Source organism: Penicillium chrysogenum (assembly GCF_028827035.1).
Source record: "Penicillium chrysogenum strain IBT 35668 chromosome Unknown utg000005l_segment0_segment0, whole genome shotgun sequence".
Taxonomy (NCBI): domain Eukaryota; kingdom Fungi; phylum Ascomycota; class Eurotiomycetes; order Eurotiales; family Aspergillaceae; genus Penicillium; species Penicillium chrysogenum.
This window is the reverse complement of record NW_026622753.1, coordinates 3604487-3630935: the sequence shown is the minus strand read 5'-3', so window position 1 is coordinate 3630935 and position 26449 is coordinate 3604487. Positions and strand designations below refer to the sequence as shown.

The window sequence follows — 26449 nt, the reverse complement described above, 5'->3', positions numbered from 1 at the left end:
AAGAAATTGACACACGGTTAACGGTTTGTCATGCTATACATGGTCCACGGTGGGATGAAGAACGAGGTATCAGGAATGGCAGACTATATAAGTCTAGAAAGCACTGCTTCTCGGCTTTTTACCTCACCATTCTTCAGTTTGTCATTGCATCAAGTCAATAATCCACGCCAAAAGTCCCCTCAACCCAACGGCACTATGTCCACCTTCAAAGGCAATGTTTCTATCACCCACATCACGACTGCCACGGCGATCATCAACATTGATGGTGTGCGATTCCTCACCGACCCTGTATTCTGCCCCGCAGGCTCTGAATACGTCTACGACGGCTGGTCCAAAGCCCCAAACCTTGGGGACTTCGGTTTCGAGGGTCAGCCTCCACCGGGGATTCTACGCAGCTTTGAGGGACCAGCCCTCCAATTGCACGACATTCCACCCATTGACGCTGTCTTGCTGAGCCACGAAGATCACGTCGATAACCTCGACCCTCTAGGCCGCCAGCTGCTCGACGGCCGCCATGTCTTCACCACACCTGATGGTGCGCACAATCTCCAGCCACGCCCTGGCGTCGTCGGCCTTCGCCCTTGGCAGACCGTCTCGGCCAGACTCGGAGGCAAGGATTTCCGCATTACTGGCACCCCCTGCAAGCACTTCCCTGGTGGCGAGGTGACCGGTTTCATTGTCGAGTGCGACTCCTTCGGCGTTAATGAGGCCGGTCTGCCCAACGTGGTGTACTTCTCTGGAGATACTGTGTGGATTGACGAGTTGGCGGAAATCAAGAACAAGTGGCATGTTTCTGTCGCTGTCTTAAACCTGGGAAATGCGCTATTTGAGCACCCTAACGGTGTTCTGCAAATTACCTTCGATGGGAAGCAAGCTGCTCACTTGATGCGTGTGCTGAGTGTCGACCAGATGGTTCCTATCCACTTTGAATCATGGGAACATTTCACTGAGCATCAGGCAGATTTGGCAAAGGTCTTTGATGACGAAAAGGTGTCGGATAAGGTGTTCTGGCTTACTCCGGGCGAGGAAACCCCGGTGGTGGTTGGCTAGTGCGTGTGCAGGTGAATTCTTTGTGGCATTGCGTATGATCAACCAAAGATTAGAAAAGTCAATTACGTTCTGGATATCTACTTTGATTCATTGGATTTATTTCTCTCTCTAGCGGAGTTTCCAGAGTGATAGAAATTCAAGATAGCTGTGTTGTGACAAAAAGCAGTTTCATGGACAGGCTATAACGCAGTTGAACTTTCTTCAACCCGGGCTTTGAGTCAATTCCACCAATTTTCGTCAGTTTCCAATAAAACTCCGCTCTGTGAAATCCATTTGGTACCCCTAGGATCATCCGATTTATCTTCTCTTCTAGAGTATATCAAAAGAAGTCGAGCCAATTCTGCATTCGAGCCAGCATGCCAGAGATTCTTCTTATCTGGCATAGGAAATTGTAGATCGGAGAGGCGAAGAAGTCGGCCGTCAGTCTCATCAGACCCTCCCAAGCAACTCCCCCTTCCACAGAGCCGAGAAACCTTGTACAAGGCCAAACCGAACCTTTTGATCTCTTCGACTCCCACCCACATGCAGGTAATGGACTTCACATAATGGTACCTTGTAAGCATATTGGGGTAGTAGAATATGTTGTTTCGTAGACAGGTTTCGATCAGAGCGGAAAGGATTTGACGGTCAGGCGGATGTAAGGTCAGGCAGAGGTTAAGTTCGAGACCAATCGGAACCGATGCCAGTAATGAGAATATGATGTAGAGGAGAATGCCTTGGTAGGTTGCAATCGGCCATCGTGAAATTGGGCTGCCTGAATCTTCGTTATCATGCTCCCCTTCCACCGGCAATCGTCCCCAGTTGTCCTACGGATAAAACCATCAACGAACTGGACAAATCTTTCAGGTCGAACGAGTGCCTCTAGGTAACTTACCCGCTGTGCTGAAATCGCCATTCCAAGCTTGGAATGCAAGTTCCGAGCATTTTGCCGCGCTGCCGGGCTCCCACTGACCCAGAGTCCAATCATTAACACTGCCTGAAGCAGCAATGGGGGCTCGTCAGGAACACTGAATGTGTGTCGATGCAGAATTGGCCAGTGTGGATGAAAATGCGCGAAGTAAAGATGTATGTAATGGTCGACTCTGGGATTATTCTCGAGAGAAATATTGATCGGATCATTTTCACCACCGTACTCCAAGAGTTCTTCTTCGGGATCCGGTAGAGCGGGCTCGATATCGGGGAGATCCGGACCATCGAATATACATAAGTTTCCCTTCAAAGAGCACTCTGTGCATGGCGAGCCTCCCTGGCATCGTGTTTTGGCCATACGACAACTCCTGCAGGCTGTGACGATCTGGAGGTTCTTGCGGTCACGTGATGATGTTTGTTTCCAGGCATGTGACAGACTAGAGTCCGGGACGAGGGTCGACAGAGATTTCTGCCTGAAGTCCCCGACTAGAGGTCTCGACGCACAAAAGGATCTTGTAGTGTCGATCCTTTCCCCTTTTTCTCTTTCCCCCTTGTACTTAGTATTTTGAAATCAAATGCACTCTTTTCTCGTGAAGAACTGGCAGGTCACATAATACTAAGTACCATCTCAATTTCTTTATGACAGTACGGCTGTACAAACCATCAATTTGATTGGTTTCGGCCCCGTCACATCCCCACTTTCGTTCCTTGGCACCGTACAGCCAAGACCTTGACCCACGTTGATCCCGGACCCGTACCGAGAACCACCGACCAATCAAGATGGTCGGTCCGAGACGAAACCCACCCACGAATCGGGACAGACAGCCTGTCCCCGTGCCTGATGAAGAGACTGAGCAAGAAACTGTCGCTGCTCATGAACCGCATACCCCGACCCCCGATCCGCAGAGACCAGTTGATACTGGTGAACGTGATGAAGAAGAAGAACCGATCAGCGCACGGTTGCGCCAGACACCGAGAAGTGAAAGATTTGTTGAGCTTGCTCGTGATCACCAGAGACTGCGAAATCTGGTCCAGGAACTCGAAGATGAGATCATTGTACTGAGAGCAGAGAGAACTGAACCTGACAATGCTATGGAAGCACTCCGCATCGAGCGAGACGAGGCCATCGCCCATAGAGACATCGCTATCCGCGAACGTGGTGAACTTGCCTTCCGTCTCCTGAATCTCCAAGGTCAGAATCAGCATAGTACCGGCGCACCGATTGTGGAGGCCGCTACCGCTCGGAAGTCCACCAAAATGCCTGATGCACCCATGCTGAACGACGGAAAGGAAGTCCGATTTGAGACTTGGGAAACTGTGATTCGCCAGAAACTCGAGGCAAACGCTGACCATTACCCTTTGCCTGTTCACCGCAAGCTCTATGTCCAGAGTCGTTGCGAAGGTAAAGCTCAGCTACACATTGCTCCCCGGATGAGCTCCGATGCTAGCATCCCGTACGCAGACGCTGAGGATATTATCCTTCACCTGAAGACTGTCTTCGCGAACCCAAACCGACGTGCAGAAGCTTACACCGCATACCATAAGCTCAAGATGAAACCGAAGGATAGTTTCACTGATTTCCTTGCGGAGTTCATGCAGCTCGCCGAAGAAGCTGTCGTTGTTGCCGAAAACCGCAAGCGTGATCTGTATTCGAAACTCCCGTACCTACTTCAGAGTCAAGTCATGTGGGCAGTCAACCAAGATACTGTCTCATTCGATGCATTCACGCAGAGCTGTCAGAGCATGGCGCACGAGATCAGTCTCCAGCAGGAAGCAAAGACCTCCTCACGTACCCGATCTACGATCCCCGCTGCCGGTGCCGGAGGTGCATCCGCCGCGAACCAGTCAAGCACTCCCCGCGTGAAGCGCGAGTACACTCCGAGTCTGTCTGCCTCCGAAAGAGAGACCTTGATGAGAGAAGGACGATGCTTTAACTGCAAGGAACATGGACATATGACCCGTGATTGTCCGAAGAAGAAACCGACCCTCGCTGTCGCGACGACTACTCCCACTATGAACCCTCCCCGTGTGGACGAGATCGTGGAGCTTGAAGCTGATACCGATTCGGGAAAAGTTCCTGCCTAGGCGAAGTCTCCCTCCTAGGCGGACGGAAGGTGTCACTGTTTTCGCTAGATTTACAGAAGTTGATTGGCGGTCCCAGAGATAGCTTAGTTTTCAATACACAGCTAATGCACAATGGACGCTCATTTTCTATTTCAGCACTCGGTGACACTGGAGCAGATGGTTACGTTTTTATCAATTCGTCAATGGTTATAATATTGGGCAAGCGTTTCGGACTCAGGGTAGAAAGACTAGACCGTGAATGCCTAGTGCGAGGTTTCAACGGTAAACTAGCAGAACCTATACGACATGTGGCTTTCCTTACGATTTGTATCGATGGAAGGATTCAACGACAGATCCCTATGTTGATTGCAGACTTGGGAAAATACGATATCATCCTCGGGCGGATGTGGTTTGCCGAGCATGATGTCCTTCTCGACTGTCGACGACACCGGATGATTTGGCCAGATGAAAGGACTCTCTTCGATGAAGTGGCGAGTAAGATCTCTGTCCCAACCCCGAAGACTATCCTACAGAGATCTCCGCAAGACGACATTCACCAGAAGGACGCAGACCGGAGAGATCGTCTCTTCGAGTTGATGGAGACAACTACGGAAGTACAGAAACCGAAGAAGGATATCTATCTTCACGCCCGTGAGCGCCAGTACGGACACTGGCAGATACAAGAGCAGAGAAAGATGGTACGGAACATCAAGGATGAGATACCAAATGTTCCACTCTCCAATGAGAAAGAAGACAAACCTCCCCTTCCTGCAATCGATATCAGTGCAATTGGAAGAGTCGGATTCGATAGATGGGAAGCACGGAAAAAGAGAGACCCTACAGAAGGAATCGAGATCTTTGCTACCTCACTCTGTGAGATAGACCGAATTCTTACTGTAAAGTCGTCTGTCGAGGAGGATCCTGAACTTCAAGAGATCAAGAGGACATTGCCGCTAGAGTATCACGACCTAGCCGAAGTGTTTTCAAAGAAGAAGTCGGATGAATTGCCCCCATACAGACCCGGTGTGGATCACGATATTGTTCTTGAAGCTGAAGCACAACCGGGTTACTGTCCCCTTTATAAGCTGTCTCTTGACGAGCTGAAGGCGGCGAAACAGTACATTGTTGAGAATCTGGATAAGGGCTTCATTGTGCCAAGCGCGTCCCCTTACGCATCTCCAATCTTGATGGCAAAGAAGCCTGGTGGTGGACTCCGATTCTGTGTGGACTTCCGAAAGTTGAATGCAATTACCAAAAAAGACTGTTACCCACTCCCTCTGATCGACGAAGTGCTTCAACGAACTAGCAAAGCGAAGTACTTTACCAAGCTTGATATCAGACAGGGTTTCCACCGGATTCGTTTAACCCCAGGAGCGGAGGACTTGACGACCTTCAGGACACGGTACGGATCCTTCAAGTATAAGGTGACACCATTCGGGTTGACTAACGGACCGGCTACGTTTCAGCGGTTCATGAATAACATCTTACGAGAATGCATGGATGAATACGTAGTTGCCTTTGTAGATGACATCCTTATCTACAGTGAGACTCTTGAAGAACATCACAGACAGGTGAGAGAAGTGCTCTCCCGACTGCAGAAGGCTGGTTTGCAAGTTGCTCTCTCAAAGTGTGAATTTGCTGTCACGAAGACCAAGTTCCTTGGGTTTATCGTGAGTACAGATGGTATCGCGGTTGATCCTGAGAAGATCCGGGTGATCCAGTCATGGAAGACCCCATCGACAGTGAAAGGCGTGCAATCCTTCCTCGGATTCTGCAACTTCTATCGACGATTCATCCAGGGATATAGTTTGATTTCGAAGCCTCTGCATCATCTGACTCGACAGGGCGTCCCGTACGAATGGTCTGCCCATTGTGAAGCAGCCTTCACGCTCCTGAAGGAGAAGCTGGTCACCGCACCGATACTCCGTCATTACGACCCAACACGAAAAACAAGAGTGGAAACTGATGCTTCAGACGGTGTGTTAGGAGCAGTATTGTCTCAGTACTATGAAGATGACGATTTCTGGCATCCGGTGGCTTTCTATTCAAAAACTATGCAAGCTGCAGAGTTGAACTATGAAGTGCGGGATAAGGAACTCCTTGCTATCATCCGTGCATTGCAGGAATGGAGACCAGAGCTCGAAGGTCTCGCACGACAAGATCGTTTCGAGATTCTCACGGACCATCAATCTCTAGAATATTTCATGACCACCCGACAAATGAACCAACGACAAGCGAGGTGGAGCGAGTTCCTCTCGCAATTCCATTTCTTGATCAAATACCGACCGGGGAAGAAAAACATCGTCGCAGACGTGTTATCGAGAAAGGAGTCACCTTGTGTCGATAATGGTAGGCAGTTGACGCTCTTACCAGCGGACTGTTTGGAGAAGGGCGTTTATCCACTGGATCTAAACCCAATCCAACCAGAGGACGCGCAAGAAGTTGTTGATAGGGTGAAACAGGCAAACCGCGAGAGTTCGGAGCTCGACGAATTCCGTCGGATTGCGGTAGAAGGAAACAACCCGAAATGGACCCTCCGAGATGGACTCCTCCTCTACGAAGAACGCCTGGAAGTTCCGGATGAAGATGATCTACGTGCTAGATTGCTAGATGAGGTGCACCGACAACCGATGACTTCACATCCTGGTATAGAAAAGCTGAAGAAGCTTATTTCTACAAGATATCATTGGCCCGGGTGGATAGCAGATATCAAACGATATGTGGATAACTGCTTGGTCTGCAAACGAACTAAAGCATGGAGGGATCGAGTTCCTGGACTGCTGCACCCCCTCCCTATCCCAGAAAGGCCTTGGCAACACATTTCTATGGATTTCCGCTCATTCCCGAGGGACCGACACGGGTACGACACTGTCTTTGTGGTAGTTGACCGCTTTAGTAAGAGACCAATTTCTATTCCCTGCTACAAAGATACGAATGCGAAGCAGATGGCTCGGTTGTTTATCGACAACGTGATACGAACCACCGGCATCCCAGAGACTATCGTCTCTGACCGTGGAGGACAGTTCGTTTCCGAGTTCTGGACTGAGTTCTGTCGAATCCTTGGAATCAAGAGGAAGTTATCAACTGCATACCATCCCCAGACCGATGGTCAGAGTGAGATTGCGAATCAGTACATGGCCCAGAGATTACGACCCTACGTTGAGCAGAACCAGGATAATTGGTCAGAAATACTACCCATGGTAGATTTCGCAGCTTCTATCCTTCCCCAAGATACCACGAAGAAGTCCCCATTCTTCATCGAGAGAGGATATGAACCGGCTATGTCTTTCGACTGGAAAGATCAGGAAACCGTGACACCAAATGAGCAGGACGCCGTGCAGATGCTTTCAAATCTACAAGAGATCTGGACTCAGACAAAGGAACAGATTGCGAAGTCACAGCAGTTACAGATCCGGCAGGCGAATCGACATCGGAGAGAGGAAGATTTCGGTGTTGGCGACCACGTTTTCGTGACAACGAAAGACTGGCAGCTTGCCCAGCCTGGTCGGAAACTCGCCCACTTAGCGAGTGGTCCGTACAAGATTATCAATAAGATCGGCAATTCTTACGAACTTGATCTACCGGATTCGATCCAAGTACACCCAGTTTTCCATGCTAGCAAGCTACGAAGAGCAGCGACTACTGAGCCCTTAACGGGACAACATGTTGATCCCCCTCCGCCAATCAAGATCAATGAAGAAGATGAATGGGAAGTTGACAAATTGCTGGATGCAAGAACGTATTACCGAAAACTGCAGTATCGAGTGCAGTGGTTAGGACATGATCTTGATCTACAATGGTATCCCGCTGGGAACTTCAAGCATGCACCGCAAAAGGTTCAAGAGTTCCATGATCAATATCCTTCCAAACCAGGTCCCCCAATGCGTTTACAAGACTGGATTGATGCTTCAAAAAGAGATATCATCCTCGATGAACATCCTGATGACGACAAGCCAGCATTCAGAGGCTGAATGCAGTTTTAGCCGGGGGTTATGTGACGATCTGGAGGTTCTTGCGGTCACGTGATGATGTTTGTTTCCAGGCATGTGACAGACTAGAGTCCGGGACGAGGGTCGACAGAGATTTCTGCCTGAAGTCCCCGACTAGAGGTCTCGACGCACAAAAGGATCTTGTAGTGTCGATCCTTTCCCCTTTTTCTCTTTCCCCCTTGTACTTAGTATTTTGAAATCAAATGCACTCTTTTCTCGTGAAGAACTGGCAGGTCACACAGGCCTGTGTGGCGCGAGCGAGAGATCGTCCGGGCACTTCATGATCGCGACGAATATGACGTCGAAGGCTGTCACTGCATAGCTATTCATTATTGAATGATCAATTGTATCTGGAATCAAGGATCACTCTACCTGCGAGAAAAGGCACGACCACAAACTGAACAAGTGCGAAGGTGATTTCCACGATGTTGCGCTTCGTGGCGTCGGAGATGCTCTTTACGACGGTAGCTCGAGGTACAGCCGGGTACCTGACATTGAAACTGTGCCATACTGTCACTGTAAACGCTAGAAAGGTGATGTGAAAGGTTATCCTGTTAACATGGACTACGTTGTTTCTCCAGGGCCGCCCACCGGATGTCAGCCCACCGGATCAGAGTGGGGCCATTTTCGCCATCTACGAGTTCGTCTATTCCACACAAGTCTCCCTCTCTCTTTGAGCTTCGTCTGATAAAATCTAGTTCAATAATCTGATATATCTCGTCCAGGGTTAAAGGGACATATGCAAGATAACCCTAGGTCTTTTCTTTCTCTATCATCTTCTCAAAGTTCTCTCCAAATCTCATCTCTTTTCCAATGTCATTTTTGATGTCATTCTAGATTTCTTCCGTGCTGCTATAGCGAAAAGAAAAAATTAGCTCTATAGAAATACTAGTAATGGGAATAACAGCACATAGTAGACTCTACATTGAGGGAAATACGAAGGCAGTCATCAAATCACTGCGACGACAGGAGCTGGCAAGTGCGGATGTGGTGCTTATGGATGTCACCGGAGGCTTTTGAACCTCAAGACAATGAATGCATGGTCAAATGCATCCGAAGCTAAACTACATTCTCCGGGGGATCGCCGGTCATACCATACTGCCAACCGTGCAAGAAGAGGATTGAATAAGCAGAGAACGACTGTCATCGGCCTACGCTTACTTCTTCCTCAGCCGTGGGTGATCTCTACAAAGAATACTGATAGTCGAGGAATGGTCTCGAACAAGAGGGTATTCTGACCAAACTGAAATTACCTAACATCCTAAAGCTCCAAGTGAATATTGGACAACAAAGGCCTCCGTCAAAGGACCAGAGAGCCCAGTAGTATGATGAAGAGTCATAAATGACTTGTGAAGCTACGAGTTCTTTGATCACGGTTCTTTTTCCCCGATATTTATTGTAATGTAGTATTTATTGAAATTGCGTCCTCATATCTATCATGTACCTCATTGATTAAAAAATAAATTCACTCGAATTATAACTTCCATCGGCGAGCCACTGCTTGGCCATAGGGATCAAGTGTTAAGGTGGCCAGCAGCACTTTTTAGCCCCAAACATACTCAGACAACCCAAAGCAAGTCTTATATAGTACGGGCAATATGTAGCTGTTAGAGGACCTTCAACGTGGTCCTTTATGGGGCACTGAGGGATAAGTACATATGTAGACGCAACCTAGGGATCTCGAATGTCTATGTACAACATAGATGGTAGATGGAGGATGAAAGACAAAAAGTTCGAGGCCCTTCTACTTTGAATACAAGTCAAGTGGAGGAAATAGTTACACAGTGTATTGTCAAATTCAATATGGCAAAACTCATAGGAAGATATGCACTCCTCGTTTACTCTGCACAGTTCGGAGAAGAGAAAATTCCGTAGGTAGAAAGACCCTTGAGCGTGCAATCTCCCCCTTTTGCCGCTTTGATAGCAACGCCAAGGCGACTATTCAAGCTTAAAATGCCACAAAAATGACCGGCATATCTTTTGCATTATATTAGCGGCTGTTTCGTGACAGGGATTGTATTACGTATTACCAGGGGACTCGTAAGTGCTGACACGGCTTTTTTAATCTGATACACTGGACACATTTACAGATGTACAGGATTATAGGATGCTATCAAGCCACCCTGACAAAACGCGTGCCCTATTAGTACGTAACTATTTGTACATTGTACTCCGTACCGCCCACATGTCTAAATACCAGATGGGCCTGGACAAAAGTGGACTATCCTCCACAGTTCAGGTGCCTTCACTATTGTACATCGATATACAAAGTAATATACAAAGTACTCCCGTGCTCCGGATATACTCCGCACGTTCTTAACTGAAACAGTATACAAGTTCCGAAAAACTTCATATTCATATATATAGAGCGATGAAACAAAATAAATCAGAGAGAAACCACATTTAAAAATTCCCATTTAAATGGCTGTCGATCCCGGCCCACTTGTGAGGAAATCCATGGCCCAGGAAATGCTATCGCCACTGGAAATACGTTACCCGATAAGCTTTAATCTTTCAGGGTCTATCCTTTTTTTTTAATTCCTTTTTTTTCCAAACTGGGAACTTGTCATGTGACATAGAAATAGATGCCAATTGCGACACATCCTTGATATGTAGGAATGTCTAAAAAGACAGATTAGATAAAGGGCTAAACATCCAAAGGATGTGTGATATGAATACGAATACCACCGCCCAGCATTATGGTATAACGTCGTCAAGAAGGACGCGTGTCTGTGGGGGGGGGCATTGGCCTCATTTGCCCCTCCGGCCGATTTTGACTGGCTGACGCGGCTGGGTGCCAGGGCGATCGTCTCTGATCATTTCCGCTCTTTTTGCCTCTGATACGGAGTACAATTGTTGTATACCTGTCCTTTCCATTCGATACTGTTCCAGGGTCAAGGTAGTTAATAGTTAGGACGGAGTCCTCCGTGCTTCGTACTTATAGCTCTTATTATACAGACCCTTAAGACTAATCTGGTCCTTTTACTTTGATGGTCAAAGCGCCAACCTGATAACAGTGACGTGATCTCCAGTTCGTGTACTCCGTACGGAGTAATTATTATGTTCACATCATCATGATGGGGTCTCGGGATACGAACGGATGTTTCTTGTCGCTTATATTGTCCGGGATTGCTGATTGTTGAGGTTCAGGCACAGGCGCAATCCGACGAATTTGGGATACATAACGTATCTATACATAGTAGTATCTATATGCAGAAACAAGTACCCCGTACTCACGGTTTCGTACAACATACATATAGAGAGGCTAGGGGAGAGCAATCGGAGTTATCTGTAGGCGTGGGTTTCTGGCCTATCATACAGATCTATCTATGCAGATGTCCTGAACAGCTGATCGGCATCCTCGCGCGAGCCCGCATCCAATACGTGTCGCCGCAAACAGCCTTTTCGACCTTGAAGATACTTGGATTATGTTTGTTTTGGAGTATCAAGAGCCATATGACCATTTCCGACTTGAACAACCACACCTGTTCCCGGGTTAGACAAAAATATACTTGTTGTGCTCGAGACAGGGAAAATGAATAAAAAAACCAGTGCCGATCCTCAGTTTCATGGCGGCGTAATTCTACGAAAGCTGGGAGGGGATGATCATCACTCCCAGGGCTACCAGCATTCCTTTTTCCGCCATGATCGGCATTTCGATTCAACAGGAAAAACGAAGCAAAAGGAAGAAAAGTATAAGCCACATATCATCAAAGATGGTCCTGTCGGAAGGGCTCCGTTCCTGCATCCCACATCCCAACTTGGCGTGAACACCGCAACCGGGGGGATGAATACCAAGATATCAATATCACCTGGGCAGCAATACATTCTGATATCACTGAAGACAGCATATTAAATGAAAAACGGCGGAGGGCCCGAACATCAGATATGTACATATGTACACCGATGTAGAAAACGGATAGAAAAAGAAGTTAAAAAAGAAAAGATCTAAATAATATATTACGGTAATACCCATACACGGCCAACCCTGTCCCGTTAATTGCTTCGGCGGCCTCCCTTTTTCTTTCCTCCTCCAACAACTTGACGACCCCAATACTACAAGCTCCCATCGACTCTTCACTCGGACTGGGCACATCGTCCAGCCGCGTTAGTCTTTTTCTCTATTCTCTTCCTGCCCTCCTGCTTCCCCCTTTACAAACGTTCCCCCCTTTGGACCGTGTCGCGGGTCCCGACGCTGCCAGCCTCTCGTTGAAATATCTCGGCACTTTATTTGCCTGCCACTCTTTAATCCACTCACGGGACACTCGTTTATTTGACTCTTCCCTCAACCGAGAATTGCATTCTTGCTACCAGCTTTTGCTGCACGATATTCCCGGAATACGATACCTCGCACGCCGAACCCATAACTTTTAATTCCAGGGTTCATCTGCTACGATTTCGCCTGGCCTTCTATTTACATGTTTGAAAAGTCGTCATTCAATACTGGAAAAGCCAAAATGCCTCTATTTCGGATGAAGACGGTATTCCCGTTGGTGGCTCTGGTGACCATCGGAATATTCTTCTTTTGCATGGAACGCTACGACCGCTCAGCTTTCCTTCGGTTCAAGCATCCAATTGATCGGGCCTCCTTCGGTGGAAACAAGCAACCTCAAGTACAAACGCCGGCCCAATCTGATTCGCAGCAACCGACCAGCAGCACCTGTGAGGCTGACCCGAAATTGGCCGCTCCCCTTCCATTCCCTGAATGGCTCCCGCGCAAGAACTACACTCGTGCCTATTTCCGCCCTCGTCATGTGAACCCTCGCACTGAATTCCACACTTTGGAGGAAATCGAGAAGCCTGTGCTCCCGCCCATGGTTGTCATGGAGCGCGGTATGGTCGTATCTCCCGAGAATAAGCCGGAGAGCTTTGTTTGTCCCGAGATCATCGATGTTGATGTGGCCGCCGATGACGATGTCGATGAGACCTCCAAGCTCCTGTTTGGTTTGGCCACTACCGTTGACCGTCTGGACCGCCTGCTCCCCTCTCTGCTTTACTCCTACGGAAACACCAAGGCCGGTCTGATTGTTCTAGTCCCTGAGTCTGACGACGACCTGGAGAAGCAGGAGACCTACTTCCGCAACCGTGGTCTGGACTTGACTCTCAAGGCCTCTCCGCTTGACTTCACCGCCCGCTACTTTGGTATGGTCGAGGCGTTCACCGAGCATATTCGCAAGCACCGCCCGCACACCACTTGGGTTGGTTTCAGTGATGATGATACCTTCTTCCTGTCGCTGCCGACTATTGCCGAGGAATTGAAGCTCTTCGATGAGAACAAGAAGCACTACATCGGATCTTTGTCTGAGGCCAGCTGGCAGGTGGATACTTTCGGTCACATTGCATTCGGTGGCGCCGGTGTGTTTGTCTCGAAGCCTCTTTTGGATGTCCTGATGAAGCACTACGATGAGTGCCAATCCTGGGGCGAGCAGCCTGGTGACCAGAAGCTTGGCCAGTGTATCCAGCGTTTCGGTGACACACCCCTGACCCTGTGGCCTTCCCTCTACCAGATGGACATGACAGACCCCGTGGACGGTGTTTACGAGTCTGGCAAAAAGATCGAATCAATGCACCACTGGAACAGTTGGTACAGCAAGGACGTAGTTAAGATGACCACCGTTTCTGCTGCCGCAGGCCGCAAGTCTGTTCTCCGTCGCTGGGTCTTTGATCAGGAGGAGACTGTGAACAGCGCTACCGGTGAGACTCTCCGTCACTTCTGGGTCATGACCAACGGCTACTCGCTGGTGAAGTACACATACGGCGAGCATGTGCCAGATGATGCTATCAACTTCGATGCTACCGAAAAGACCTGGCCAGAAGACCCCCGCGGCTATGAAGACCGTCTAGGCCCCCTGCGTCCCGCAGAGGAAGACGGCGTTGCGAAGGATCGGTGGTTGCTTCGTGATGCATTCGTGGTTGGTCAGAACGTGCACCAATTCTACGTTCGCGAAGAAGATGAGGGCCACAGTGTGATTGAGATTGTCTGGCTCGGTCCCAAGGGCGGCGGTGGCGGTGGTGTGAGTGACCATTACCTTCGCGGCACTTACCAGCAATAAAATTGCACCGTTACTACTTGAGGCTGGTCCTTGGGACTGTTGCTCGTACCTCTTCACTTCGTTGCACATGATTCGGCTCCTTTTTTTATTTTTCTAAAATACTACACATCTTCTTTGGCTTTTTTTTTTTTTTCCCTTCCCGACTTCACGACGCCAGCCCAATATGATTGCACAATCGACCAACCCCACAGCCCTTTTCTTTTCCGGATGAGACTCGTGATCGTGACTTGCCCTCCGCGTCCTCCAGTTTCTGTTTCATTTATCCGGCGTTGCATTGGCGGAGTCCAGTACGGTGCAGGAACCTGGTGGCTTTGCGTGCTCCCTCTATATCCTGACGGTGTATTCTGATTTTTGAAATGTTCAGTGGCTTTTTTTTTCTACACTCTATCCTTGGACTCATGCGGGCCTTGGCCGAGACTTGCCACACTTGATCGGTTTGGCCTTGCTCTTATCTTTCCTCATTTCCTATTTTCTCCATGTCTTCCGGCCTTGAGTGCGCTTCGGGGCAAAGCCACTTTTTGTGCCCTATGTCTTGCATCCTTTCTGTAAAAATAGACTTGACAGCAGACCCAGTTTGGGGTCTCCGTTGGTGATTAGCGTTGGACCTTTGTTCATTATGCGAGGAATATGATCAGTTTTCGTCATTTCAATGTTGTGCTGGGTATTCGTTGATCCGTTGGTATGCAGGAAGGATTCCTGAAGCGACTGAGCTGGACTCCGCTGCATCGGGTCTAGGGCTTCTCGGATCGGCCCGTTGATCGGCTTTGGTTGCTTATTGTTGCTATGTGGATTCGATGGGATGGTATTATCTTTCATGGACAGTCAACAGCGGTTGATATTTGCCTGTGGCTCCCGATGTGGTTAAAGAGCCCCATTGGCAAGGTGGCATAGTAACCACCTGGGCAGGTTCCAGGTGTAAAGGGCAATGAATGTTATAACTTTACGCTTAGAGAAATATTAACCCAGATCACTTGATGTGAAGGTATTGCAGACTTGTACACCGTAGATGTGGGAGTAATAATAGGAGTAATAATAGGAGTAATAATAGACGAAGCATGGAACAAACCCCGACTCTGGATTCCCCTGGCTTCTGCTGAAGGCCTACTGACCAGGTCACCCCGACTCCTGTGAACCTTGCAAATCCATGTCTGTGAGACCCCAAAATAGTATCTCTAGGGGCTCTACAAGTTCCATGCAAGGCATGCATGTGTGTGCAAGGGGATATGAGATATTTGAGATTATTGTATCCAGCCTGTGGCCTTGTACTTCGTACTTTTGTGCAATGATGAATGTGAGGTCGGCCCTTGTGGTTGCAATCGGAAAGGAATGGGGATAGCTATAAGAGAGATAAGAGAGTGGTGACAGGGTTGCCCTTTTTGGCTATTTATGATGAACTCCGAATGCAGCCATCTGAGTATGTTGTATACAGGGCCATTATTCCGTTCCACAAAGCAGGTGCGACCCGCGCCTGTGTGATGTGAGCTCTTATATTTTTTTTTCATATATTCCTTGTAGATGTAACCTTGAAATAGGATGCTTCTATGATACCAGGGTCTTGATAGAAAATGAGGGATACCTAGCTACTCTTAAGGCATGTTTAAAGGTGGAATGGCCAATCACATAGCAGCGGAGCTTGAGGAGTTCTGCCCCGTCGAGGCATGTGAAATAGAATGGAGTACTAAGTATAGAAAGGTACATATAGATTTTTATATTATTTTCTTACTCGAGACTTTCAAATCAAGCAGAGAAATAACCGAAGAAACAGAACCAAAATTGGGGCCGAGGATATAAGAGGGACTTGAAATCGGCAACAAAGGAAAAAGAGTCCAGACCAGAGGGGGAAAGGGCAAAAAATGGCAAACGGGGGGGCCGAAGGAAGAACCAGCCAATGAGCGGTCGGAGCCAAGAATCGTGTCTGGTTCAGATGAGGCGAATACGGCTCAATTACAACACAATTACAACACAATACAAAAATAATTGTAGTAGTACTTCTGCCTAATATTAACTTTGCTAGTACAATAAGTACCCCAACTTATGTCACCTTACAAACTGTACTAATACCATCTTATCACGTGAACCTTGTAACAGACCGCCTGCCCATCGCAACTCGCACTTTGCCTTCTTCGCTCTCCCCCCCCATCGATTCCCCCATTCCCTTTCTCTCACATCCCATAAACGCGTTACTCGATTGGGTCATCTCTTGCTTTCCCCTTTCGGTATCCCCCCTCAAATCATAACCACCCCCCATATTAAACCTCTTTTTGTTCTGCTTTATTGCCAATATGTCTGCGGTTCTCGACGAAAAGCTTTCCCCTGGTCACGATGACCTTCCCGGCAACGGCGCCGATGCCCGTGGCACCAAGCGCAACCGCATGAGCGCCGACGATGAAGATGATGATGATGATAAGCCCGGCCGTGAGCGTCGCAAGATCGAGATCAAGTTTATTCAGGATAAGTCGCGTCGGCACATTACATTCTCCAAGCGGAAGGCCGGTATCATGAAAAAGGTACGTCGCGTCCCGAGGCCCCCCTCCGCATCAGTTCCCCGATCGAGGTTCCTTCCACATTTGATCGATTGGAACATTCAACTAACCATCCTGGAATTATATAGGCCTATGAACTCTCTGTCTTGACTGGCACTCAAGTTCTTCTCCTGGTCGTCTCCGAAACTGGCCTTGTCTACACCTTTACTACCCCGAAACTTCAGCCGCTGGTTACCAAGGCCGAAGGCAAGAACCTGATTCAGGTAAGCCATGTTCTGCTTCAATAATACTCTTTCAACCAGCCACTGACACACACTGACAGGCATGCCTCAACGCTCCCGACCCAGCCGCTAGTGAGAACGGTGTCGACGCCCCCGATGTCGCCCCCGAGGCCCCCGAAGATGTGGCTCACAACAACGTCAACGCACCTCAGGGGAGTATGCGCCCAGGTATTCACCCTGGCTACATGACCAGTGAGCAGCAGCAGCAGATGGCGTACTACCAGAACCTCCAGCAGCAACAACAGCAGGCTGGTGGTCAGTACCCCATGCCGGTCGGCGGTCGCATGCCACCCCAGCACCAGCCCACTGCTTGAATGCTTAAATTATGATCTGATCTTTGGGGTCCTTCTTGCTTAAGGTCCCTGATGCTGCGTCTTCTTCTCTGTTCTTTCCTCCCTGCGCCTCGATCTCGCGTTCATTTGATACCCGTCTCTGTGCCGATCCATCATCCCACTCTTCCCTCGGAAATGGTCGCGCTGTATCTGCATGCGCCATTCTCCAGGGCACTCTCGTGAGACTATTTGTAAATTGTCAAGCACCGCGCTGGAATACCCTTCCAGTCTCTCTTTGATGATACTGGATCTGGTTTTTCCTTTTGATATTGCTTTCTATCTCGGAAAAAGGAGAACCCCAATTTGCTGAGAACTATGGCTTTTCCAATAACCAAAAAAAAATGCACCAAAAAAAATGTCCGTCACAAAAAAAGAAACCAACTTCAAGAAAGAGAAAGAGAGCGCAAGCAGGCAAATCTGGGCTTCATTGCTAATTTGGCTTTTGTTTTCCCCCTCTACCTAGACCATGGCGGAGGATGGAGGTGTTCGTGGTGCATTGAAACTTGTCGGCGAAGTGGCTTTTGCTCCTTAGTCTTTTTTGCTCTCTTAGTTCTTAACCTATTTCCTTGTCCACTGGTTATGTTATTTTTCCTCATTGTCTAATCTCAAACTGTGTGTTAATTTTTTTTCGTTGATTCCAGCCGTGATGAGACCGTCTGTCTTGGTTATGACGGATTCTCAATGCCACTCGGTTCGAACTTCGCACCGCTATGGCTCTGGCTGGGTTACATTATGTATGCTATGGAGCAATCGGATTCTGTTCATTTGGACTGTCTTGTTGCTTGCTGTAGTCGTGATGGTTTATGAGTAGACTTGTGTTCTGCTCTGTCTCCATATACCGCTACGATGTATAACTGGAGAGGACAGCAGGTCCAAAAGATATATTCTCGCCTGTGTATTTATTAGGGTAAATGGTCTCAGAACGCAGTTCTCTAGGCGTTTTACTATAATATTATCAGGGTTACTATAGGATTTGTCAGATATATTTCCAACTACATTCAATGACATTCGATTATTTTGACATGCTGTACGACTGCTGCTGCTTTGTTCTAAATCTGCCTAACCTACTTTCAAGCCGAAGAGATGTATACCTTGACATGCATCCATGGAAAGAAAGGAAGAAAGATTGCTGGCTTGCGTATCAGAGGCCAATGCCACGACCGAGGGGTTTTTGGCAGGCATCGTGACTGGTTTGCCTAAGATCTTCGTATTATCACCATAATGGAATATAGACTAAATACCTGGGTAGTTGGAATTTGTTATGGTGTAGGTCTGATTATATATAAAGTGCGAGCAAATTGTATGATGGTCTTATATTCATTCGTATGGAGCTATATCATCGATTGGGTGGTATCATATCATAGTATCTTGACAGTGTATGGCAGAACATAAAAGAGAGATCGAGATTGATCTTTTCTCGACCGGAGCCAGGAGCGACGGAAGCAACAAGGCGCGGTTATGGCCAACGAAGAGGGGCTACTGTACATGGGGGTTGAAAGGCGAAAAGCAAAGAAAAATCCAGGATTGTAGTGTTCTGAAGGCAGCGATTGACTGATCGGAGCAAGGGTGAATATTATGTGGAGGTGATTGGGGGAAAGAGTATATTGGAAAATTGTCAAGGGGATGACGATGGCTGAAGGGTGTCGGATTCAGGAACCGGGATTCCCTGTGTATATCCTGTTCGTGGAAGACGGGCGCCAGAGTGCGAGAGTAGGGACGAGGAAGAGCCAGCTTCCGGGTCAATCTTAGCCTGACTGCCCGCCTGCGGGCTGCTCCACCGAGAGAGGTATTGTCTCCCAAATTTCCAGACATCTGCCAGAGCCCTCCTTGGGTAAACAAGAAGACCAGACCTGGCGCCAGAAGAACGAATGAGGGGGAAGTCGTTGCGCCAGTGCGTATCATCGCCATCCTCTTGGATAGTTCCGTACCCACCGACCTCTTGGTGAGACGATGATGTAAACGGACCTCCAGCCCCCGACGTTTACGATGGGCGGCCGATAGTAGCCCACTCTGAGGTGCTGAGGTACGACGCCATGGGTTCTCACGTAGTAATCCCTGGATTCCGCGAGATCCCCTTTCGCGATCGTTTGTAGTAGCGCCGACCGTCGACTGCCGTGTCAGACCCCGTAATGGGCCGTTTAGAGTTGCGCTACCACTGATGCTGCGTAGGCGATCTGCCGACGACTTTTTATCTCCATCAGTGGATTCATAGTCCGAATCGTCGAGTTCAGCCCAAATAGATGCGGGGTTTAGATCGACCGAGTCACGATCAAAATGTAAACTAAGTGGTAAGCTGGGAGCTCTTCCCCGCTGATAGGAAAGATGTCGAGTATGGGTCTTCGGGTTGAGAAGTGGCTCGCATTCTCCAATCTGTGATTCCTCATGCTGGCCGTCCAGCAACCCAGGCGATGTCGGAGTGTGCTCTTCCACAATTGCCATACCCGGCCCAAGTCCGGTCTGCGTGGAACCGACAGTGGTGACAGCGGCGTGTGTGTCGATATCCTCAAGTCGCCATGACAGGCACAAGACACCACCTAGGAGAATTATTGTTCCCAGAGCGATTAGACCGGCGTGAAAGCCCGCCAGTTGTGACACTTGCCGGAAGTAGATCAGGCCATCCAGGATAGCAATGATGTTGTAGATGCAGAACACAAAAGGATATAGTACACTAGTACTACACAGCTTTAGCCCCCGATGGAGATAGAACAACTGCGTCAGTGCTAGGAAGATCATCCCTAGCAGGATAACCCATGATTGCCAATGATTGAACTGGTTCACACCGTCTACCACTGTGCGCACGAGAAGTTCCACTGCCGACTTTGCCAGCAAAAGGGAGTGAGCTGACAGTATACCACTGACGAATCCGTAGCTCATGCCGCGGATCAATCTCATTCGGCTATGCAGTCGCAGCAGATGTGGCGAAAAATGACCGGAGGCCGAGGGTTTTGCGCGTGAGGATGGCGGGAAGTGTTTCAGCATTTTGGTGCCTACGAGTACCAAACCAACCACCAGGGTGGTGGCGCCCATCCACAGAAGAAATGGCCGTCGCTGGAGGAGATCCAGGAGCTGATCCAAGGTATGTGCGGGTTCCCCGATGGCGCCGAAGGTCGCAATCAACAACGCGCCGATGCAGACGAGAACAGTGCCTGCGAGAGAATATCGGGTAAAGGGTTCACCGAGAATGAGGGTCGCAAATATGGTGTTGAACACTAGTCCAGACTATTCGGCATTCCCATCAGCAACTGATCTACGTCGTGGCATGGAGGGGGGAAACACTGACCGCTTGGAGCGTCGAGAGAACTGGTAGTGGAAGTGTGGTGATTTGGATGGTACTTCCAACGATATTGGAAATCACAAACATGCCCATTCCTACTTGCCATCGTCGGCGCTTGTAGGGGGGGTCTGCGCACATCGTAGGGGTGCTTCTCGTCCTCAAGCAAATGCGACTTGCGTTGGAGCGTGAGCCCTATAGCTTGGAGGCTGGTTGAGATCAGTCCAACAATTACACCAACCTGATATCGGCATTAGGCATTAGTTTTGATCATGTCCCGCAGTATATCCTGATTTCCGTGGTCTTACCGCAACACTTCCCTCCGGCGATAAGTCACCTAGATTGCCCATGTTGCGTATCGTGCATTGGTCGGGTCGAGGGATAGGAGAGGCGCACCAAGTAGGAAAAACTACCGGAGTAAAGAAGCCATAGCTCAGATAAATTATAGGCAAAGACAGGATCACGCTGAAAGGGTAGGTTGTCGAGGGGAGTGCAGAGGACCTGGATGCGGAACGCCAAGGCAACGCAATCCGAGCTTAGTTGGACACAACATCCTTTCCCTTTTCCCCACGTCATTCCACCCCAACAGGCTATACAGCAGTGCACCACCAAAATGTCACAAAGCCATGCTCTTTCAGATGATCAGGTATGCTTGATGTTGAGTCTAAGTTTCGGGAAGCTTGAGTTGAACTGATGGCCATCGAATCCAGGTCGCGGGCGAGCTCCGCAAGATGACCGCCTTCATCAAGCAAGAAGCCCTTGAGAAAGCCCGAGAGATCCAGTTGAAAGCCGACGAAGAATTTGCGATCGAAAAGTCCAAGCTGGTGCGCCAGGAAACTGCGGCCATCGATACCCTCTACGAGAAGAAGTTCAAGCAGGCCGCCATGTCCCAGCAGATCACTCGGTCCACACTTGCCAATAAGACCCGACTCCGCGTGCTTGGTGGCCGTCAGGAGCTGCTTGATGAGCTGTTCCAGAATGCCCGTGAGAAGGTCTCCAAGGTGGCTGCCAACGACCAGAAGAAGTACCAGGCCATGCTCAAGGGGCTGGTCCTCGAGGGCCTGTATTATCTGAACGAGGATAACGTTGCCATTCGCTCGCGGAAGAAGGACTTCGATATTACCAAGAAGGCTATTGAGGAGGCGACCAAGGAGTATAAGGACAATGTTGGCTCCGAGGTGACCGTGACCTTGGACGAGTCGGAGCCGTTGCCAGAGGGATCGTGAGTTCATTCGCCCCCCGCTCCTGATGTACGCCAAGGAGACTAACTAGGTTGCAGTGCTGGTGGTGTGTTTATTGTCGGTGGACAAGGCAAGATTGAGATCAACAACACTTTCGAGGAGCGTCTGCGGCTGCTGGAAATTGATGCTCTCCCTGCAGTCCGAGAGACGCTCTTTGGGAAGAACCAGAACCGGAGATTCTACGACTAAGTGTGTATTACTTGTTCTATCTTCGTTTTCCGCGTTTGCGACTGATGTATTTCGTGTGTTATAGTTCGGGTAATCTTTGTCTCTCTTGACCATCTTCATAGACAGAGGGAGGGGGTTCCTTTGCACAGTTCAAGTCTGATCTGGAATATGATCGAACTCTTTTAGCGATAGTTTACATTCCAAGTTTTTGACCACATTGGTATTCTGTAATAAAACGCCCGGGAGAAGAATTCGCTTTCGAGGGCATGATCATAAGGGTCATAAGTCATAGGGTGATAGAAGAAAGTTGGGTACTTCAACATCTCAACCCATTTGCGCAGTATTTGTGCTTCTTCAGGGTAAGTTGGGATTTTGAGACTCAAACTGCCAACGTGATCAGGGTACCTGACCATGCGCGCGGATGGGAATCTCTGTGTCACCATTATCCGCGTCGCCTGGCCCTGCAGACTGATTCCTTCCTTGCCAAGTTTGAGTATGTTGCTTTCCACCAGCAAGCGCAGCAAAGTTGCTGAAATGGCTCCGAATGTTACCATCTCTCTCCTTTACATGTGACTCGAAAATGGTAGTTTTCGGCGGTGGCTTGGACCGAACTGAATAGACAACTCGGTAATGCAAGGCCTCGAGTTCACTCTTTGCCACCGTCCGTGTTACATGTGAGGCTCCAGAATCCTGAATAGAGCAGAATATCATCTTGATCTGAGCTGCCAGCCTGTCGATGGCAGCGTCGTAGTCTTTCTCCGTTTGAGTACTGCTGAAATTTAACTCCAACGCGGACGAGTCAATTGCGACGTTCAGAAGAGCAGTGAGTGCAGTTAATTCCCTCCAGTCGTAGTCGGCTATACCCTTGAATCGCTTAACTTGGAAACGCTCATCGCGGAGCAGTAACATTGTGATACGTTTGATATCAAGCAACTTCTCAGGAGGTTCGGTGAGAGGACTAGGACTTCGTAGCAGAAATGCCACGGCCAGGCGACATCGTATCAGTGCAAACCATGGAGACGTGGGCAAGATATGATGCACAATTTGACTTTGGATGCAAACATCATGTATCGTGTTGTAGAAAGTGGCGCAGACTCGACGCAACTGATGTCGTTAGCTTTGAGCGAGGAATAACATATAGGAGACAGTACTCACCGAATCTTCGGCATCGGCTTCATGGAAATTCTCCGGATCTAACACAGCGTTGATGGTCCACTGAAGCTCCGAAGATACCATCGAATCCGCCGTTAATGAAACATCAAGAGTAAGACGTAGCAGTAGGAGCACCACCTGCTCTTGGGTGTCTTCTGCGAATCTACAGATTTGTAAGCCTTGCATTGTCAGGGTCTGAGTGAGAACTCACAAGCCAGCAGTTTCTCTGAGTAATCTCAGGACTGAAACAAAAGTTGCATGGTCTTTCAACGCAGAACCCGGAGGGATATCTGGCGGCGTTTATTAGCAAGATCGAGAGCTACAAGCAAGGTGGTCGAATCATACACTGAGAAGGAACTGGGATAATCTTCTCGGAAGTATCCAACGCCTGGCTCCGAGCACCCAATCGCGAGAAAAGGTCATTGATATCAGCTGGACGGATGAGCAACTTTAGGCGCTCGATATTCATATTCTTATATATTCAGTTAGTGAAGACTACTTGGAGTTCGATATAAGAGCATTTACAAACCTTAATAATTCCGTAATAAGCATTGCTCAATTCCTCCCGACGTTCATAGGGTACTGGAAGGCATGTTAGCTTCGTGCCAATGAGTAAAAGATGAAGAAGACGCACTGGAACGAAACATCCACAAAATGAATTCGTCCGGCAAAAGTCCTTTGGATAAAGCCATCTGAATAAATTCGCCTGACATGAACTGACGCTCGCGAGTGTCGGATTCTGCAAGTCAGTTAGCATGTAATAAAGAAGACAGCGACTCATTTGAAGCTCACCCCTTAATATATCCATACTCGTCCCAGGTGCGAACAGATCCCGTGGAAATGGGGGGACCGGCGGCAATGTCTGCGTGCAATCAAAAAATGGCCAGGCGCGGCCGTGATCAAGAGCATCGGTTCTTCTAATAGCACCTATCAGACGTTGACCTCCAACACCGTCTTCATTCTCGCCAAGCGCTGAGATCAACATGGTTTCATTCAGGGCAGTGCCGGACGGGTCGTTTCCGGGATCCTTGCCGTTCAGTTGCTCCTGTACATAATTGGCTCTCACCCGAGCGACACTGGCTTCGACCTCGTTATCATCCACTGCATCGTGAACGAGAGAGTCAATGGTATGTCTGTATTTCTTTGGCGATGATATTTTCGTGGTGAATTTGGCCGGTGTGGATTCGTCCATCTTAGATTTTGGAGCGAAAAGATTCTTTGGGTCTTCCAACGAGCATATTGAGTCTGTGTCTTCCCCGTCAGAGCTGATGACTATCTCTCTGCCATCCTTGATGATGCGCTGGGATCCGCTGAGGCTCTCGTTCAGAGATGAACCCCCCGTGGCTGACTCGATGCTCTGGAAACTTTGATGTAGTGTAGGGGGTTGAAGGAGGGTGTCCTGAGTTGATAGATACAGCGCCGCGTTTAAGTGGGCCTCAGCATCTTGTTCGGATTCTGGTGATATCTGATCGAATACAAAGGAAGAGGGGGGTTCGGTGAGGGGTGAGGATTCGGTTGCAAGTTCCGCGGTTTCATTCTTCTCAGGTGTGCTGTTCGAGTTGACATGATTGAATGCAGGCCTATTGAACCATAGGTCTTTTATGGTCCGCATGATGGGGTATGCTGAGGGGCTTCCTTTTTTTCCTAAAAAGAAGAGGCATAATCGCGTCGTCGAACGCGCCCGTTCGGCGCGATGTCACATGAGTGCTGACTCATACTTTCTTTGTTTCCTGTGGAAGTGGACCTCGGGGCAACTTTGGAAGGCTAACGAGTCAAATCTCTTCGAGACCAAACTCATATTGAGGTCAAAATGAGGCATTGAACTGACATATCTACGAGAGTACATACCTCGTACTACCTAAAACATACTTGGCTATGAAGTATGCTAGTTATATACTATATGTTTTATTGTCTATTGTAGATCTGACAGCCACATTCCTGGTGGCGTGGATCTGCGGCTGATCCTTGATGACTACTCCGTACTCCGTATTCCATCCACCCGTGGACGGATACTAACTGCCCAGGTGCAAATTTTGTTCGAATGACAAACTTGGGAGAAGTGACCGATTCTGTTATATATGTTCACTGTATCAGTCTAGTTCTCGGAGCAATAACGCTCCAACTAACTTTAGATAAAATGACAATACGCTAAATATCGGGTCCCACTAGTATAGTTCGTGGTCGACGGGCTGACGACACCCTGACCTGCATGTCTTATGTTGTATCAGCACACCATTCGAATGCTGCACTATATACCAGAGCGCTGTCGCTGCTTTTGCTTTAGACCCTTGCCTCGAGATCTGTACGTCAATATTTTAGAGTAACATATCCGTGAGACATGGGTTTTGGTATGGAGTAGGGCTAGTAGAAAGGGGGAACACGAGTCCCGGGCAACCCGCGAACTCTACTCTGTACGAGCACGCTGATCATTGGGCCTGTTCAGGAGTATTCTCCTGAAGCCAAGAGTTTTCTTTTTGTCCTTTTCCTGCCAAGAAAAAAGGGACCGGGATGCATATACTGTTGTAACATAAATATTAATACACGCGGCATAAAAGCACGGGTCCAATGATATTTTGATCCATACAGGACACGCCTTGGGAATTTGGCAGATACTACATGTACCCACAACATAACTAACTTAATAGCCATCAGAGCGAAAATTAAGAAAGCTGACTCAGGTGGGCCGGAAAGCTCGTGCCGTGTCGGTGGTTTCAGGATTGATGCTCCGACCCCGAATTCTGGGTCTCTGATATCATTAAGGGACGCGTGAGGCAGTGTGCTCACAATATTGTCGGATTCTTCAAAAATGACCTTATATGTTGTATTTCTATCTATCTTCATGATCGCTACCAAGATAGAAACTCCATCGTTAGTAAGAATTTTAGCCTGGTAACTATATAAAACTTGGAACACGAGGAAAGGCCAGCTGTTAAATTAATAGTTCATAGTGGGGGCAAAGAAACAAGAGCTGTGGGCCAATAACCGTTACTCCAGAGTCTTCATACGGATGAAACGGATATGTACGGAGTACGGAGCACACTTTCTTAGTGAAGAACTGGGGAGAATTACTCCGTACGGTAGGTAATCCCCCGTTAAGTCTAGTCGTAAGCGATCATAATGCTGACGGTGGCAGTGCGGCGATACGCACTAATGAAAATCTACTTCCCTACCCAATATCTCCAAGCGACCAAGATACATATTCATACTATGTACATCAATATATTCCGAGCGTCCCAGAGTTCAAGTGCCGAGTACCCCGATTGCCACTGTCAGAAATTTAGAAGGGGGAGGTCGGAACGGGGCTGGGTGTTATAATTACCGGACTTTACACGTATTGTCCCTCGAGTCCGAGATTGTATACATCGCTACCTAAGCCCCATCAGCCCTAGGTGATTATTTAGATCGCTGGTTCTAACACGAAATAAGCTGCCTAAAGGTGCCTAGAACAATAGAAGC

General features: G+C 48.6%; 6 protein-coding genes across 6 annotated transcripts; 4 read left to right on the top strand and 2 right to left on the bottom strand.

The window, feature by feature from the left end:
* Positions 1-195: 195 nt before the first annotated feature.
* On the top strand, positions 196-1050 carry N7489_009758 (MBL fold metallo-hydrolase; the record flags this gene model as incomplete). Its single annotated transcript, XM_056715508.1, has 1 exon — positions 196-1050. One exon carries the CDS (start codon positions 196-198, stop codon positions 1048-1050), a length of 855 nt encoding a protein of 284 aa, XP_056563130.1.
* An 11419-nt stretch (positions 1051-12469) lies between these two features.
* gfsA (glycosyltransferase family 31 protein) lies at positions 12470-14065 on the top strand (the record flags this gene model as incomplete). Its single annotated transcript, XM_056715507.1, has 1 exon — positions 12470-14065. The coding sequence occupies one exon, from the start codon at positions 12470-12472 to the stop codon at positions 14063-14065; it is 1596 nt and encodes a 531-aa protein (XP_056563129.1).
* A 2282-nt stretch (positions 14066-16347) lies between these two features.
* N7489_009756 (Transcription factor MADS-box) lies at positions 16348-17143 on the top strand (the record flags this gene model as incomplete). The annotated part of the gene is made up of 3 exons (XM_056715506.1): positions 16348-16572; positions 16677-16811; positions 16871-17143. The coding sequence occupies 3 exons, from the start codon at positions 16348-16350 to the stop codon at positions 17141-17143; spliced, it is 633 nt and encodes a 210-aa protein (XP_056563128.1).
* A 1633-nt stretch (positions 17144-18776) lies between these two features.
* N7489_009755 (uncharacterized protein) lies at positions 18777-20782 on the bottom strand (the record flags this gene model as incomplete). The annotated part of the gene is made up of 5 exons (XM_056715505.1): positions 18777-19099; positions 19147-20380; positions 20442-20461; positions 20535-20673; positions 20741-20782. The coding sequence occupies 5 exons, from the start codon at positions 20780-20782 to the stop codon at positions 18777-18779; spliced, it is 1758 nt and encodes a 585-aa protein (XP_056563127.1).
* Positions 20783-20937: 155 nt separating this feature from the next.
* N7489_009754 (H(+)-transporting V1 sector ATPase subunit E) lies at positions 20938-21903 on the top strand (the record flags this gene model as incomplete). Its single annotated transcript, XM_056715504.1, has 3 exons — positions 20938-21078; positions 21143-21654; positions 21712-21903. The coding sequence occupies 3 exons, from the start codon at positions 20938-20940 to the stop codon at positions 21860-21862; spliced, it is 804 nt and encodes a 267-aa protein (XP_056563126.1). The 3' UTR covers positions 21863-21903.
* Positions 21904-22237: 334 nt separating this feature from the next.
* On the bottom strand, positions 22238-24605 carry N7489_009753 (uncharacterized protein; the record flags this gene model as incomplete). The annotated part of the gene is made up of 7 exons (XM_056715503.1): positions 22238-22945; positions 22997-23156; positions 23205-23283; positions 23339-23465; positions 23523-23575; positions 23628-23732; positions 23786-24605. The coding sequence occupies 7 exons, from the start codon at positions 24603-24605 to the stop codon at positions 22238-22240; spliced, it is 2052 nt and encodes a 683-aa protein (XP_056563125.1).
* Between the last annotated feature and the right edge of the window lie 1844 nt (positions 24606-26449).